The sequence below is a fragment of the Montipora capricornis genome, chromosome 12 (genome assembly GCF_036669925.1).
Source record: "Montipora capricornis isolate CH-2021 chromosome 12, ASM3666992v2, whole genome shotgun sequence".
NCBI lineage: Eukaryota > Metazoa > Cnidaria > Anthozoa > Scleractinia > Acroporidae > Montipora > Montipora capricornis.
In genome coordinates this window covers 3,476,169-3,493,668 of record NC_090894.1, presented here as the reverse complement: position 1 = coordinate 3,493,668, position 17,500 = coordinate 3,476,169, and the positions used below count along the sequence as shown (strand labels likewise).

At 42.1% G+C, this 17,500-nt stretch overlaps 1 protein-coding gene across 1 annotated transcript; it reads left to right on the top strand.

The window, feature by feature from the left end:
• Positions 1-7,798: 7,798 nt before the first annotated feature.
• On the top strand, positions 7,799-10,320 carry LOC138026221 (uncharacterized). Its single transcript, XM_068873455.1, has 3 exons — positions 7,799-7,960; positions 8,469-8,519; positions 8,629-10,320. Exons 1-3 carry the CDS (start codon positions 7,916-7,918, stop codon positions 9,331-9,333), a joined length of 801 nt encoding a protein of 266 aa, XP_068729556.1. The 5' UTR covers positions 7,799-7,915; the 3' UTR covers positions 9,334-10,320.
• The last annotated feature ends 7,180 nt before the right edge of the window (positions 10,321-17,500 follow it).

Genomic DNA, 17,500 nt, shown 5'->3' with positions numbered 1-17,500 from the left:
CAGTCAAGAGTCTCGACCTGGACAAGCTGCCCCTTGAACGGACATTGGGTCTACATTGGGACACTGAAACAGACACACTAGCCGTAAAGGTGTCGCTTTCCCATGGCCTTGCCACACGAGACGAGATTGCTTATCTAAGCTGAGCTCTACATTTGATCCGCTTGGCTTAATTTGTCCTGTTCTGCTTCCTGCCAACAGATTGATGCAAAGGACCTGGCAACTGAAGCTTGATTGGGATGATTCACTACCCGGAGGCTTGCTGGAGGGCTGGACAAGGTGGAAAGAAGAACTGTTGCTCCTTAACCATTTAAGTATTCCTCGATGCTATTTCAGTGGAGGTTGTTCCCGTGATGCATCTTTCGAACTTCACCACTTTAGTGATGCTTCTGAATATGGTTATGGAACAGTGTGCTATTTGAGAAAGGAGTCTGGTGACGGAACTGTTGAATCCACTTTCATCATGGCCAAGAGTCGCTGTGCTCCCCTTCAGTACGTTTCTGTACCAAGATTGGAACTGCAAGCTCCTACGATCGCAGCACGGGTTCATCGCCTGGTCTCAAGCGAGATTAATTTGAAGATTTCTGCCTCGTTTTTCTAAAGACTCCAAAGTCATATTCCAGTATGGAAAGAATGAGTCCCGAAGGTTTAACACCTACGTGGCCAACAGAGTCTGTGTAATTCGAAGTGTATCGAAACCCAGTCAATGGAGATACTGTCCAAGTTTCCTTAACCCTGCTGATGATGCCTTGCGTGGCTTAACAGTGCATCAGTTGTTGACATCTGAAAGATGGTTCAGAGGTCCAGCATTTCTCTTGAACCCTAAGGAAAAATGGCCTAATGCTGATATTGATACCTTATCAGACAGCGACCCAGAGATTAAGAATGAGAAGCCTATATTTGTGACGACTGGACCAGAAAAGATACTAACAAGATACTTATCAAGGAAGAAGGATTGCCTGGTTGTTAAAGTTTAAGGAATACCTTAGGTGTCGCAAGAGAGATGACGAGTTTGAACTCACCAAACACCTCACAGCAGAAGATTTGAAGCTTTCAACCGTTGCCATTAGGAAATTAGCCCAGAGAGAAGTGTTCTCAGAAGAGATCAAAGATTTGGAGAAACGAGGAAGTGTAAAACGGTCAAACAAGTTAGTAAAACTGCGACCGATATTGGATAATGGCTTGATGAGAGTGGGCGGACGCATTGTTGACGCTCCGGTATCCCCTGATGCAAGGTTCCCAATGATTGTTCCACCTAATCACTCGGTTACCCAGCTTCTGATTGCATCATACCACAAGAAACTAACCCATGCAGGTCGAAGTCACATTCTGACTCGACTGAGAGAAAAGTTTTGGATTCCAAGGGTAGGTCCTTAGTTCGTAAGGTCGTGCAATCGTGCCTAAAGTGCAAGAAGCAAAGGGCAGCCAGGATGGAACAGATGATGGCGGACTTACCAACATTCCGCACGACAGCCTTTGAACCCTGTTTCACACACACTGGTGTCGACCTTTTTGGCCCTTTGAACGCAAAGAGAGGAAGAGCGGTCGTCAAAAGATGGGGCGTCTTGTTCACTTGTCTAAACTCTCGGGCCGTACACCTAGAATTGGCCTCGTCCTTGGAAACGGATTGTTTCATTAACGTGCTAAGGAGATTCATTAGTAGACGAGGCACACCCAAGACTATCCACTCCGATAATGGCACCAATTTGGTTGGAGCAGCAAGAGAAATTAAAGAGGCTATCGCTGCATGGAATGAGAAACATATCCAAGACCAGCTGTTACAGAAAGGATGTCGGTGGGTTTTCCAACCACCCAAAGCCTCACATGTTAGTGGGGTCTGGGAGAGGCTAATCCGAAGCACTTGCAGAGAGTGCGAGCAATACTTGGAAACAGCCTAGTGGATGAGGAAGTCCTCGCTACTGTCCTCACTGAAGTTGCATTGAAGCAATTCTTAATTCACGACCTCTTTGTGCTGCCTGTGATGACCCTGATGTTCAGTAACTGTTGACACCCAACCAACTACTGTTGCAGAAAGCTGTCCACAACTTGCCACCTGGATCCTTTGTAAAGGAAGACTTATTCTCAATAAAGAAATGGAGAGAGGCACAGATTTTGGCTGATCGCTTTTGGAAGAGATGGTTGAAGGAATAGATCTTGTCCTTGCAGGAGAGACAAAGGTGGCAGAAGCCTGCCGGAATGCAGAAGTCGGTGATTTGGTTCTACTTGTCGATGATTGCCTGGCAAGGCGCCAGTGGCGAAAGGGACGAGTGAAAGCGGTGTTTCCTTCTTAAGATGGATTAGTGAGATCAGTTGAGCTCAAAACTGGAGCATCCTCGCCTTTGGTCCTGTCATGTATGCTATCACGAAAAAGGTGCCTAAGGCATCGTGGGTAATAAAGACCACGAGGAGTTTTTTGGAAGACATAGTGAATGTCACGATAAGACACAACGTGGTGCCAGAATGATAGGTAAAATACAGCCTCTAAGGGACTGGTCAAAAAGTATAGGGGAGGGTGGGCCAGAGCAGAAAGGGGGTGGGTCATCAGTTTTTGAGCCCTTAGCAAGGGGTGGGTCGTTCGATTGTCAGCGACCCATTGGGGGTGGGTCATCCTAAAATAAACAGGAATGGGCACATTGTTAAATAAATATTTTTTTAATGATCGAGGGCTTGATTCTGTTGAAATAGCTAACAATACATTTAAAGCATGGCAGATTTAACGACGTACAATTTTATCTTTGTTCGTAAAATACAACTGTTAAACCGAGATCAAAATGATAAAAAGAGAAATCTCAGATGAAGCTCAGATCAAGACGGTATCCCCCTTGCAAAACTTGCCTAAAGGTCGATTCGCTTAACATTTTGAGAACGAAATCAACAAAATGGAAGGAATTTCTGCGGGCAGCACTCCAAAGATGGATTGGACGAGTGGAGATTTACCGACCACCTGGAAAGCATTCAAGCAACACTGTGAGTTTACGTTTGGAGGGCCTCTGAAGAGAAAAAGTGAAGAAGAAAAATGTAATTACCTGATGATTTGGATTGGAGACAAAGGTCGTGACATATACAATACGTGGGAACTCACTGTAGAAGAAGCAGAGTATGTGAAACCCAAATCCAATAAGGTATTTGCAAGGTACAAGTTCCACCAGAAAATTTAACGAGAGGGTGAGTCAATTGAACAATTTCTCACTGATTTGAAGTTGCTTGTGAAAGATTGTGGTTATACGTACTGACCCTGATGAAATGGTTAAAGATAGAGTGGTTATTGGCTGTCATTTTACCAAAGCAAGAGAAAACTTAATTCAGCAAGGTTCAGAGCTTACTCTTGAAAAAGCAATTGACATTGCCAGAACGGACGAGATGTCGAAAGCGCAATTGAAATCCATGGCTGCTGCGAATCCAAGCATTAAAAGTGTAAATAATTATAAAGTGAAACAAAGAAACCACCAAAAAGCTAAATCCAGCCGAGAGAAATTCATGCACAAAGATTACAGGAGATGTGGTTATCAGCATGGCAAAGAAAAATGCCCAGCACAAGGCAAGAGATGTAAAAAAATGCCAAAAGTTAAATCATTTTCCCAGAGTATGTCAGTCTAAGACCACAATTAAGAAACAAATACACCATGTAACTGAAAATGAACACAGTGATGATGAGTTCTTTGTTGGATGCATCACTTGAGTGAACACTGTAGATATGGGTGAATGGTATGAAGACCTAAGCATTGGAAGCAAAACTATCAAGTTTCAGTTAGACACTGGAGCAGAAGTCAAAGTTGCACAGAATCTTGACATTGAGTGCCACTTTAAAAAGAGCCAAGCTAAGCTTAAGTCGTATTCGGGTCATCAGATTCCAACCAAAGGGGTAGTGACCTTGCCTTGTGAATACAACAGTAAAGTTTTTCATGTGAAATTCCATGTAGTGGATGTTGCAGCCCCTGCAGTACTTTGTTCCCAAACCTACAAAGATATGGGTCTACTTGCCAGACTCACTTCAGCAACACAGCATTCCAAAGTCTCCAACTGATATGGGTCAAGGCATCTTTGATAAATACCCAGATTTGTTTCAAGGTCTTGGATATCTTCCTGGAGAGCACTCAATCAAGATAGATCCAAGCGTTCCTCCGGTAGTTCATCCTCCAAGAAGGGTACCAGTATCCCTCAGAGGGAAGATCAAAGATGAGCTCGACCGTATGGAGAAAGCAGGTGTAGTTGTTAAGCACACAGCATGGTGAACAGCATGTTTGCTGTTGTGAAACCAAACAAGATTCGTATTTGCATAGACCCCAGAGATTTAAATGAGGCCATCAGAAGGGAACATTTCTCAATGACAACAATAGAAGAAATCGTTGCTGACATGCCACAAGCCAAAGTATTTTCAGTTCTAGATGTCACTTAGGGATATTGGCAAGTGAAGTTAGATGAAGAAAGCTTAAAGCTATGCATGTTCAACACGCCGTTTGGAAGATATCGTTTCACCAGGTTGCCATTTGGCATAAAGTCGGCTCCCGAGGTGTTTCAGAACTGCATGTATGACCTGTTTGCTGATCTAGAGGGTGTGAAAGTGATAGTAGATGACCTCCTAATATGGGGAAAAGATGACGCAGAGAATGATGTCAGATTAAAGCAAGACAGAGCTCGCGAAGTCAACCTCAAATTCAATGCCAAGAAATGCCAAATCAAGCAAGAATAAGTTCCCTATGTTGGCCATATCCCAACCAAAGAGGGCTTGAAACCAGATCCTGAAACGACACGGGCAGTACAAGCAATGAAACACCTTGAGAACACTAAGGATCTTAAAACATTCCTTGGATTTATTCAGTATCTTGGAATGTTTATGCCCAACATGGCTACAGTCAGTGCATCACTCAGAAAGTTACTAGAGAAGAACGTTTCCTGGCATTGGGACCAAGATCAAGAAGCAAGCTTTCAGAAACTTAAAGAGGTAGCTTCTTCAGCACCAGTACTTGAGTACTTTGATCCAAGCAAGTCACTGACCCTATCAGTTGATGCATGTTCCAAAGGGTCGGGTGCAGTCCTCCTGCTAGATGAAAACCCTTAGCCTTGACTACATCACAAGAGCGATATGCCCAAATCCAAAAAGAAACCCTTGCAATTGTGTACGGCACACAGAAGTTTCATCAGTTTATATATGGAAGACCAACCCAAGTCGAGTCAGACCACAAGCCCTTGCAGTATATGTTAATAAGCCTAGTATATCTTAGTAAGCCATTCCATCAAGCTCCACTGATGCAGAAAATGATGTTGACCCTGCAACGGTATGACTTGAAAGTAAAATATCTCCCAGGTTCAGAACTTCTGTCGCTGATGCCTTGAGTAGATCCTACCTGCATGAGTCTACAGAAACTCTCATTCCAGACCTCGAAGTGAATGAAATTCACCTGACTGCGCACTTTCCCATTTCGCCAGAGAAGTACTCCGAGTTCCAGAACGCCACTGCAGATGATGCAGCCATGCAAGAAATAAGAACAGTAGTCCTGAATGGATGGCCAGCAAAGAAGGCGGAATTACCCAACCCAGAAATGTTCATAAATATTGGTGCCACAGAGATGAAATTTCCACCATTGATGGTCTCTTGTTTAAAGCTCAAAAGTTGATAGTTCCCCAGAGTATGAGGAAAGAAATACTCGCTCTCATACATGAGTCACATCAAGGTATCGTGAAATGCAAACAGCGCGCAAGGGACATTTTATTTTGGCGAGGAATGTCCTCACAGATTGAAGATGAAGTGTCCACGTGTTCCGTGTGTAGCCAGTTCCAAAAGGCTCAAGCCAGGGAGCCAATGATAGTTCGAGATCCCCCAGACAGACCATGGTCTAGAATCGGAAGTTACCTGTTCGAGTTCAATGGTATTCATTACCTGCTAAGCGTGGACTATTATTCGAAGTGGATACAAGTTGCAAAGTTAGATGACCTAACCAGTAACAATGTTATCTGTCACCTGAAGAGCAATTTGCCGGGTATGGCATTCCTGATGAACTTATCAGCGACAATGGTCCCCAGTACGCGAGTTCAGCATTCAAAGAATTTAGCAGGAGTTACGGGTTTTTGCACACCACTTCAAGCCCCCTATATCCGCAATCCAACGGTGAAGCTAAAAGAGCTGTGCAAACCATTGAGAACCTCCTAAAGATCCATACAAGGCCTTACTGAATTACAGAAACACTCCCTTGGATGGAATAGGCTTGTCTCCCGCTCAAATTCTTATGGGCCGCAGACTCAAAACCTCTCTTCCAACTAATGCTGAGCTTCTAAAGCCACAGGGAGCTCCAGAAATTAAGCAGCACCTTCAGAATATCAAAGAGAGAGAGAGAAGTTCTACTACGATAAGCACTTTCGTAAAGAATTGCCGCCTCTAGCCAAAGGTGATAAGGTGACTCTCAAGCAAGATAAGAAATGGGTCCAAGCAACAGTGGTCAACAAGCATCACACGCCCAGGTCATATGTCGTCCAGACACCTGAGGGTCAGAAGTACAGGAGAAATAGGAGACATTTGAATACGAGCCACGCATCACGGTCACTCAACAAAGAGTCAAAAGAAAATTCACGAGCTGGTCAAGCGAGTTCTCCAACACGTTCCCGCACTAACCATCATGGTAGACTCCGCAAAACAGGAGTGAGAATAGCATAAGCACAAACATCCCTTCATAATTGTAAACAAACCATGGAACCTTAAGATGCCAGAGAGTAAGGCTATTTCATGAAGTAAGTGCTCGCAATGCATGCTAGGGGGTTGCGAGCCATACCCACCACAAAATCAAAGGGCTTTTTGATTACAAAGTCAAATCCATTCCTTGGAGCAATAATATTTAGAAATGCCAGTGTTCTAAAGGTTGTCCAAACACTGCTGTAGAAAATGTGTCACGCCGTTTAGTCGTGACCTTTCTGCAACTCGCAATAAACGGTGAGATGACTGCTGTCTCTGATACAGCTAATAAACCACACTAATTCACTTTCATTCAGTTTTATTTCCGACCTTAAATGACAGCTTTAATACACAAAGATAATATCGTAAATAACGTAATATGCGAGGAATGCACTTCGTTTCCGTACGCCCAGCGATCGGAGATGGAAAAAACCCTGACTCACCCCGTCAATCCTGTCGAAATAGAAGTGTAAAAATGTCGCGTGCGACACCAAATGCTAACCATGGAAGTGACTAATGTCTTTGTTGTATCATTTCCAAGTCCAACGCGAAAACATTTCATATCCGCCCACCACTCCATCTCACTACGTATTGTATGTCCAATCTACTCGAATGTCTGAACTTTCAAGGTTTGTTTGCATGAAAAGTCTCGTGATACTACACGTGAGAGCTGACGCTTAGAAGGCAATTGTCACACGTGATGGACCAGTGCATCGTTGAACCTGAGAACAGCTCTTGCCAAATCACAATGTCAGCAACATGGTACGAGAGGGCCAAGACTAAAACCCGAGTTTTCATATAAAAAAAATAATAATAATAAATAACACTAAAATCTGGATTTCCGGAATTTCTGTTGAAGAATTCGTAAGACAAACGATAATGCACAATATCATTGTACATCACCATGTTGAGCAATCAAAACTTATATCAGGAATATGCAAGATTGTTTCAGTGCATATTCAATTCCACTGTAAAAAACAATGAACTGAAGCTGAATATTACTATTATTATTATTATTATTATTATTATTAATTACCTTTGATAAAATTTTCGTGATATTTTGTGTTATCTCTACAAGTGATGCTAATTTCTTGACCTCATGCGTTGAGCCAATATCTCATCGCCTTAGTTAGAAAACCCTAGTCACCTTACAATAGAGTTAATTTGACAGGGTAGGCTGTCGTGTGCAGACTAGTCTTGTGGTCATTTGCCTTCCACACTCTTAGAACTGTGCTCTCGATTTGCTGTGAGTTTATGGCTTCGATGATGTTTCTGCTATTTTCAGGTCTCGTCCTTCTGGTAAGTAAATTCACACTTCCCACAGTCACGGCGATAAAAAGCGTTTTCATCTTGCGGAGCACTTCGATTTTAACTTGTCCCGAAAGGGTGATCGCCGAAATGCTTACGGCTAGCCCCGATGTTCCAAACGTCAGCCAACATTTTGCTATTCGCAACTCAACTAACCGAACTTAGAGATATCTCGGATGCCATTTCTTACAATCTATATTCGTGGTAGACATCGTAAGACGCCGACCGTCGGTTTTTGAACAGATTCCTGTAAACTCTGCACGGTTGAATGCTGCCAAGAGAAGTCAATGATTTTAGTAAGCACTAATACGAGAGAAAATTATTGATTGTCCCAAGCCGAAGAAGACCTAGGTCTTGAGCGCGTTGATTTGAATAAACGTGCCAATATGGGAAAGAAAACCACTCTTCGTCACTCTCATTTCCATGCTCGCTCAAGTGCAGCCGCAATAACACTGAGGAACGCTGGGTACTAATTGGCAAAAAAATTGTTGTTTTTCAGAATCTTGAAGTTGGACACAATGTAGAAGGAGATCTTGCAATGGGATGTAAGGTAAGACATCACTTTGAGTACTCAAAAAAACAATCTTTTGATGAAATCCCCCTCCACCCAAAACCCTCGAGAAAACTCTTTTCAGGGATCGGTTTTTGTCGTATTTCAGGGAGGCAACTGTCACAATTCATTTTCAATCACCCCAGATGTATCACGTCCTACCTCTTGCTTGGATTATCTATTGAAAGGAGAGTCCAACTGTGGCATCTACCGACTTTATGACAACGTAGGGAACAGCTTCCCAGCTTACTGTGACCTGAATTCCGAACCCGGTACAGCCTGGACCCTGGTCATGTCTTGGTCTTGGGGAACTCAGTATCGCTCACTTGCTGCTTTCAAGAGAACACCACTCAAGTTTGACGCTCCTGTAAACGAGTATGCTATTAATTGGGATGTCTATCGCCTGAGCTTAGCACGAATGAGATCCCTGCAGAGTCACTCCACTCACTGGCGAGCAACATGTAGTTATCCAACTCACGGCGTAGATTTTACCGACTACGTTCGCGGAACTTTTAGCGACCTTAATATTATTGATTACAGTGATGCCCAAAGATGCAAGAAAGTGGAGTATATCAACATTCGGGGGCACATTGGAATTCACGAAACGGTACCTTTCTGGCAGGGGACTAACGCTAATAGTCCGTTTCTTTACATTCACAGTGCAGTTACCACCACCTGTCATTTTCAGCCGACTCCGGGTTCGGTACCTAACGAGAACAACTTTGGTTGGTACGGTAATTCAGTTAACCTCAAGTTCCGCTGCACACAAGGAAGCAATTCCAGCACCCAGTGGTGGTTTGGAGCTCACTTTTAACTGACTGCAACGTGACCATGGGCATCACAACCCTCGTAAACCACACCGCATGTAACGCAATTTTCTACAGTGAAGCGACAAAACGACTAACGATAGTTTCGTTGTCAACAATTAACATTTGATTTAGAGAAATAAATTTTAACGCACCAGATTTTGCACTTAGTTTAACTTATATGTACCTTATTTGTTAAACGTTTTTGCCATAGTGAATTACAACAGTGTAAAAAGGCAGTTGATACAGTCATGCTAAAGCTGTTTGTTGTTGTTAATTCTTTTTTGTTGATAACGTTTATTCCAGTTCGCACAACTTGGGGCCCAGTGTAAAGGTTATACGTCTGTTTCTACGTATTGCATTCGTTCTGTATAGGAAATCGTATGAACGTGAGTGCATTTCGTGATTTATGGTAGCCTGTTCCAGGTTCCCAAATAGTCGGGAAAGAGAAAAAGACTGCATGCGCACAATAAACAATGGCGGAATAAACAACTGGCGGAATCACTTACGCGGCTGAACAAAAAACTAGTAAACTTAGCACATCATTGGGCTCCTGGCCCTTGTTATTGAAGCGTTTTGCACTAGTGAGAGATTTTTAAGCTGCTTGCGTCATTGAAATCCCATTTCTTATACTTTCGCTCCTACTCAAAAGGCTGAAGCATCGTATGACATCATTGTTCTTCTGTTCGCCTTGTTAAAAAAAACCCTGATCACCTTACTGACAGGGTAGGCTGTCGTGTGCACACTAGTCTTTTAGTCAGTCGCTTTCCACACTCTTAGAACTGTGTGCTCAATTTTTTGTGAGTAATAATAATAATAATAATAATAATAATAATAATTTAAAACTTATATTGCGCATTTTCCATGTAAATGTGATCAAATGCTCTTTACATTTGATAAAATTTAAAAAGATTTATAACATACAATGTAAAATAAAATATATTATACTACGTGATTAAGAAGGAAAGTAAATAAACTTTAAGAAAAAAGAAAAAGCGTTGCTAAACAGGTGTTTCTTAAGATAGCGCTTGAAAGTATTGATGTTAGAAATAGAGCGGATTTCATGCGGCAGACTATTCCGCGATTTTTGCGCGGCTCCTTGAAATTACCTATACTCCTGGAACTTCACGAGTTAATTCGTTCTCGTCGATGCTCTTTTGATATTTGAAGTCAATCTCTTTATTTCGCTTCTTTGTCGAGGCATTAAGAAAACCCGACTCTAGATGGAGGTTCTCTGACATTACATTTGGTCAGGCAAGACCGCGGTTTCGATCCTATCGTGTGGATCTCGTCAGTTGCCGATAGCTTGATTTAGGGTGAAGAGCTTTGTCTGCAAAAACCATGTGTGTTTGTCTCTATTTGTACTTGATAGAAGGATCGAACTTGCTAAGTTCTGATTGGCTAGAGAATTCTAGCCAATTGCGTTAATGTGTTTTCGATCCATGTGAGTGTAGTTTGATGTTGTGTTTCTTTAGAAGGCTGAAACCGGTATTTTCCTTTCTGTATGCTGTTTTCAAGGAGCAGAGTGCTATGTTTTCTTTAACGCTTGTGTCTTTAAACTGTTGCTCAAAAAGTGAGCTTAGGTTTCTTCTTGCCTAAGCGTCAAACTAGCCTTTTGTTTTAAGTCTCGCTCCTTTTCCGTTTCAGTTGTGTGATTTTGATCTGTCACGCACAAGGAACGGGGCCTGTCCGATAATAATCATCAAGTGTTAAAAAGGGTTGGCAGGCCTACACGACTCCCTTGTACGTGGTCTGGTTTCTGTCGCCTTTGTCATAATTTTGCTCCCTTGAGTACATATTTGAATGGACGCCTCTTTCACTCGCTTCTACCGCCGATAAACATATCGGTTGAGCCTACAATTAAATTGGCGCAAAAGCCAGAGGCCATAAGGTCGCATTCACATTACTGCTGAGAAATTCAACACCAAGAAACTAAAAACATTACTTTCGAGACCAACTATTTTTCTTGGAAGAAAACGTATCACACAGCAGTATAGAGATTCAAATGTAAAGCCTCATAGGGCAAAAACCATTGCTAAATGAATCCCACAGGAACCGCCAAAAGGAGGCGTCCATTCAAATATGTACTCAAGGGAGCAAAATTATAACAAAGGCGACAGAAACCAGACTATGTACAAGGGAGTCGTGTAGGCCTGTCAACCCTTTTTATCACTTGATGTGACGCATGCTCGAGAGCTTTGGTAGCATCTGAACTAAAAAAATTTACGAATACGACCTATATTATATAGATGGTAGAAGGCCGATGCACAAAGTTTACTAATATGGATAAACATGTTAAGATGAGAGTCAAACCATGACCCAAGATTCCTAACTTCAGATTCAGCTTCTATGAGTGCGTCACCTACGGTGATACTACTAAAATTAACCTTCTCAAGTTGCTTTTTGATCATCCAATCCTTTAGATCTTTAATGCAGTCACACAGAGCCTTAAGCGTGATCTCATCGTCATTGGGACACTCGGGCTGAACGCCAAATACAACTATGAATCGTCAGCATAGCAATGAACGCTTGGCAAATACTTTTCAACTATGTTAAATAGCTAACTTATGTATACGGTCAAAAGGGTAGGGCCAAGACAGCTCCCTTGTGGAACCCCTTGCTTCAGGGGAAAGGTAGATGAAACACCTCCATTCACGGCAACGCGTTGTGAACGATCTGCCAAATATGACGCGAACCAGTCAAGCGCTTTGCCATCCACTCCAAGCCTCGACCTCAGACTATTCAGAAGGGTGTCATGCCGAACCGTGTCGAATGCGGCGCTAAGATCAAGGAGCACTAAAAGAGTTATATTTTGCGACTCCATATTAAGAAGAATGTCATTTTTTACCTTAAGCAACGCCGACTCTGTGCTATAATGTTGTTTATATGCGGATTGAAACTGCATATGCAAGCCATTAGCTGTCGTATGATCGGTGAGTTGAATATTTGCCGCCTCTTCTGATAATTTGGAGACGTAAGGTAGGTTGCTAACTGGGCGAAAGTTCTTAAACGCAATCTCGAGACCACTTTTTTTCAGCAATGGTTGTACTAATGCCTCCTTCCAGGCGAGCGCAAATTTGCTTGATTCAAATGACAAGTTAATCATGTCCGTAATAACCGACAGCAATACATTAATTAACTCGAGAACCACCGAGATGGGCATTGGATCCAGGGGGCACGATTTTTTAGTAGCAGTCCTTATGAGGTCAGTAATCTGCTCTTTTTCTACCGCTTTGAAGTCTGCAAAGGTAGCACCCGTGAGGCCATCCAAAGAAGTGCAATCCCTTTCTCCAGCCTCTGACGCCAATGAAGGGCTCGGATCGTCTAAAGACTTATTGATGTTGTCAATTTTTTGCACGAAGTAGTGACCAAAGCTATTCGCAAGATCAGCTGGGGATATATGCTTTGGAAATGATACTTCAGACGGCTCACGCAGCAGCGACTTAGTAATGCGGAGCAATTTCCGTTGGTCTGTGCTGTTCTCGACTATGAGATCGGTGTAAAACTAACAGCGCATTTTATTCATAACTCGAATTGCTTTATTTCGCGCATCTTTGAAGGCGCGCAAATCGTGATGAGATTTTGTCCTGCGCCACTTCCTCTCGGCCACCCGTCTAGCCCTAATAACACACTTAATGTCACTATTAAACCAGGGCACTCGCTGTCTACAAACTTTAACCTTCTTCTTTAACGGCGCGTGCTTTTCCAGAAGAATAGAGAGTGTTGATTGATAGATAGATGTCAGTTGTCAGGATCCCTGTAAACACTTGAACAGAGATCCGACTCCTCCAGATCCAGGCGCAATGCATCAAAATCTGTAGCCTTCAATCGCCGATAACAAATCTCCTTCGTCTCGTGCCTAGGCCTCGTTGTATTAAGAGAGCACAGTACTGATGAGTGATCAGAAAGATATCGGTCAGCCACTGGAACACTCGGGATCATGGGATCGTACTTGCGCGTGATCACTAGATCGAGAGCATGGCCGCTAAAGTCGGTTGATACATACATACATACATACTTTATTTAAGGTATCATAAACAAATAAATACAAGTAATACCCTAAAAGGAAGTTTAAGAGGTTAACCCTATGTAAATAAACTTCCAAAATAAAAATCAAAAATATATGTTTATAAGTGGAACCTAAGAAATACACATGTATGATTTAAGAGCTATTTTAAAACGTGTGTATTTTAAAACGTGTGTTCCGAGTGTTCCAGTGGCTTTAAACGTTGATACAGTCACTTGTTGTTTACGTCCCATTGACGTGAGTAGATCCAGGAAAACTCTTGCCTCAGGATCATCAGCTACATCCACATGAAAATTGAAGTCACCAGTTAGTATAAGTGACTCCTCAGATAGAATAATTGACTCGAGATAAGAGGCAAACTCCTCGAAAAATACACGAGCCGTAATAGGATGGGCTTGCGAGTATGGAGGCTTCGCCCTTAATGAATTAAGACCCAATCGCCACTCTGAGAACTCAAAAGAAGATCTCTCCCCGGCATCAGTCTTTTTCACATCAATACTTTTCTTGAACAGTAGGCCAGTTCCACCACCGCGACGACCAGACCGATTTTGCTGAATGACGTTAATATGAGTGTCTGTAGGAAAGAACTCAAGTTTCACCGCAATGTCGTTGTCACTCAGCCAGGTTTCAGTTAGTGCAAAAATATCCATATCGGTACGGTAGATATAACCCCGTAAATTAACAGTTTTGGACTCCACCAACTGAACTTTAGCATGACATAGAGTTAACAAAGATGAACTTTTCTTTTGTGCTGGTAACAATGGGCTGCGTTGAACAACAGTGCAATTGGAACTTGATTGAAAGGTGTCAAGTTGAATATTTAATTCACTAACTTCACCCAGATTTTGCTCACCAAGATCAAAAAGCGTAGAATTATATCGCCCATGACCTGAATCGAGCCTGGAATATGTTCCTATAGTAGGAATACTTCTCCTCTTCATACGTCCGGCTCGGCATCCACGTCGGGTAAACCGTGTACGCGCGACGCCATTATTGACTAGGTTCCTCCAAACTTCACAACTCAATGGCCGCGAGACAGATATAGTCGAAAAAATTGAGAGTAAAACCGACTTTCCATAATGTAGCGCCATCATAGAAAATGTAGTAAATGTAGTAAAATCAACAGAGACCGAAAAAATGCATGTGCTGCCAGTGGGCGCTCATACATGTATAAGCATAATAGCCTCGACTATGTTTCTGCTATTTTCAAGTCTGGTCTTCCTGATAAGTGAATTCACACTTCCCACAGTCATCGTGATAAAAAGCGTTTTCATCTTACGGAGCACTCGATTTTAATTTGTCCACGAAAGGGTAATCGCCGAAATGCTTTCGGTTAGCCCATATGTTCCAGACTTTAGTCGACATTTTGCTATTCCAACTCAGCTATTAATTTGTAACCGAACTTAGAGCTATCTAATTCCATTTCTTACAACCAATATTCGTGGTAGACCACACATAGGTGGTCCAATTCAAGCTCTGTGTTGTGTTTTAAATTTAGAGAGCTCGTATGGCGACTTTTAGTCGGTACAAATCAGAAGGCTTAATAAAAGAAATAAAAGAAATAAGCACTCACTTGTCTGTTGTCTGTTTGTGATCGTTCTTTGGTAATTTGATGCCATTCTGTCCTCTATTTCGGGAGTTATCCTCAACCGAAGACCCATCTCTAAAAGGGAGAGAGGGTAGGACGCGCTCGCCAGTCGATCGGCCAAGCGAACCGAGAAATCGAGCCAAAACCTGTGACCAAAATCCTTCAATCCGCCTAAACCTCGGCCAGCGACATGTTCGAAGATTCTATCGAGCATCTATTCAAGAAAATAGTCCCGCTATCTATTCTGCGAAGGAAAACTTCCAACAAAATTTCAATTTCGCCTTCTGCCAACATTCTTGTGACGATCAGCCATACACCCGAACGGTCAGTTGGTGACAAATCACCGCTCCCTTTATAGTACAAATCTTTCGTTTTCGTTTCGAGATTATATTCTTCACATTCTTCAACATGTGGCTGGCCGAGTTTCAGGCGGATTGAAGGATTTTGGCTACATTTTTTGGCTCGATTTCTCCACTAGTGAGTGTTTGCTACCTTCTCTCTCTTTTGGAGATAGATCTTCGGTTGAGGATATCTCGCGAAATAGAGGCCAGAATGGCACCAAATTACCAAAGAACGATCACAAAGAGACACCAAACAGGTGAGTGCAACATTAATGCTATTTCTTTATTAAGTCTTCTGATTTGTATCAACTAAAAGTCGCCATACAAGCTCTCTAAATTCAAAACACAACACAGAGTTTGGGCCACCTGTGGGTAGACACATCTCAAAAGACGCACAGAATCGGTTTTTGAACAGATTCCTGAGAACTCTGCACGGTGAAATGCGGCCAAGAGAAGTCAATTAATTCAGTAAGCACACATTATTTAATAAATGAAACCCGCGTTTGTGCTTGCTAGGTGTTATGCTATCAACCACAAAATTTTTGAACTTCAGCGCACGGTACATGTATCCCAAATCAACACTTAACTAATCGTCTTGCTGAACACAAAATTAACAAATGATATCTTTGTTTTTAGGGTTTGTCTATTGTGGGAAACGTGATTGGAAGTCAAACTATCTGCGGAATATCACGGTATCACGGTAAGACTCCAAAGTATCGGAATTTACCGGAATCAGAAATCTTTAATAGCACGTTCCCATCGCATTTTTCCTGTGTTGTCTCATTCATTTCATCTATTTTCCTACATTTTATTTCCTGTCATGTTTACCAAAATTTCAAATCATTAGCACTAAAACTACAAGTAACTTTCTTTCAAGCACCGATCGATAGCTTATTTTTAAAACGCAATTTCTACCTGAGGCGCAGTTTACCCGACAACAAGGACTGAAAAATATGAAATCCGTAGAAAATTGGCGCTTCTTCCGTTTCTTTCCAAATTTGGCAGAACGGATGTTTATGATATTAGCCAATCACTGGCCAGTTTCTATTAGACTCGGTTGAAATGACATCATAGCGTGATATTCCGAAAATCGCCATCGAGCGAGCAGAATGGCACTCACCGAAGGAGATGAAATCCAGGAAATTTTAGTTGGAATCACGGAAAAAATTACACAGAGAGCTTTCTTAGATCCTAGCGAAGATATCTGGATAGATTCGAGTTTTGGGGTGCTCCGTGCTTCGATCTTCGCTTTCGAGTGCTTCGTTTTCGATACTACCCCCAAACTTGCCCGATTATGCATAAATCCACTTGGCCTTTTGACATGCCATTGGAAAAAAACCCGTAAAATATTCGCGGACTGGTCGATTTCTCTGAAATTTGAAAGGATGATTGCTAACGAATAGAGAAAGATTTTTCACGATAACTAAAATTCTTGTGTTAAGAATGAGAATTCGACGAAGAGAATGTTACATTATGAAAAAGATATCTACAGATAGATCATTAAAAATGCAACGCTCAGCGAGAAAGAGAATTTTATGTGAATAGTTTGGAAAAAAAAATCGCGGGAATCGGCATGTCGTTGAATGGGTCCATAACAAATCCTTTAATACTGGTTTCAAGCTTTAGGCTTTCACACTTTGACGTGTGCGTCCTGTTTAAGCTGTGCGCAAGCGCGAGGTCCGCTGACATTACCGCGCGAGCAATGGGCACAATAACATAACATAGACGAGGCGAAGAAAGATGAGATATCAAGTATCCCAGACCCAGACTTGAAGAGGTTAATTTGGCCTTAGAATGCAGTACAACCGTATTTATCGGTATGAGTGTGACTTCGCATACGAGGAAGAGATTATTCATTGCTCCTTGCCACAATACCTATAGTCTTCTCTCTTTCTCCCCCTTACCTTTCTTTGCTTTTTGAAATAGTCAGACACCCCGCGATGGCACAAAGGAACTTTCAAAGATATTAAAAAAAACAAACAAACAAACAAACAAACAAACTCGTAACACATAAAATTGATATACAGTAAATGATACCAATTGCAAGAGAGAGAAATTGATGAGCAAACGAAAAAAAAAAATTCAAAAAAATGACCGCAATGAGCAGGGGCTCGCTTTCACGTGGAATCCTGGCAAAGTGGCAGTTCCCCCAACCAATGAAAGCTCTCTTTTAAATAAACAAACGTTACGGTTCTTTTATGTCCCCTAAAACCCCGTTT

Coding starts and splice junctions, on each gene's coding strand:
- LOC138026221 (XM_068873455.1), top strand. CDS start 7,916: ATGGCTTCGATGATGTTTCTGCTATTTTCAGGTCTCGTCCTTCTG. Junction 7,961..8,468: donor TTTCAGGTCTCGTCCTTCTG/GTAAGTAAATTC, acceptor GTTGTTTTTCAG/AATCTTGAAGTTGGACACAA. Junction 8,520..8,628: donor ATCTTGCAATGGGATGTAAG/GTAAGACATCAC, acceptor GTCGTATTTCAG/GGAGGCAACTGTCACAATTC.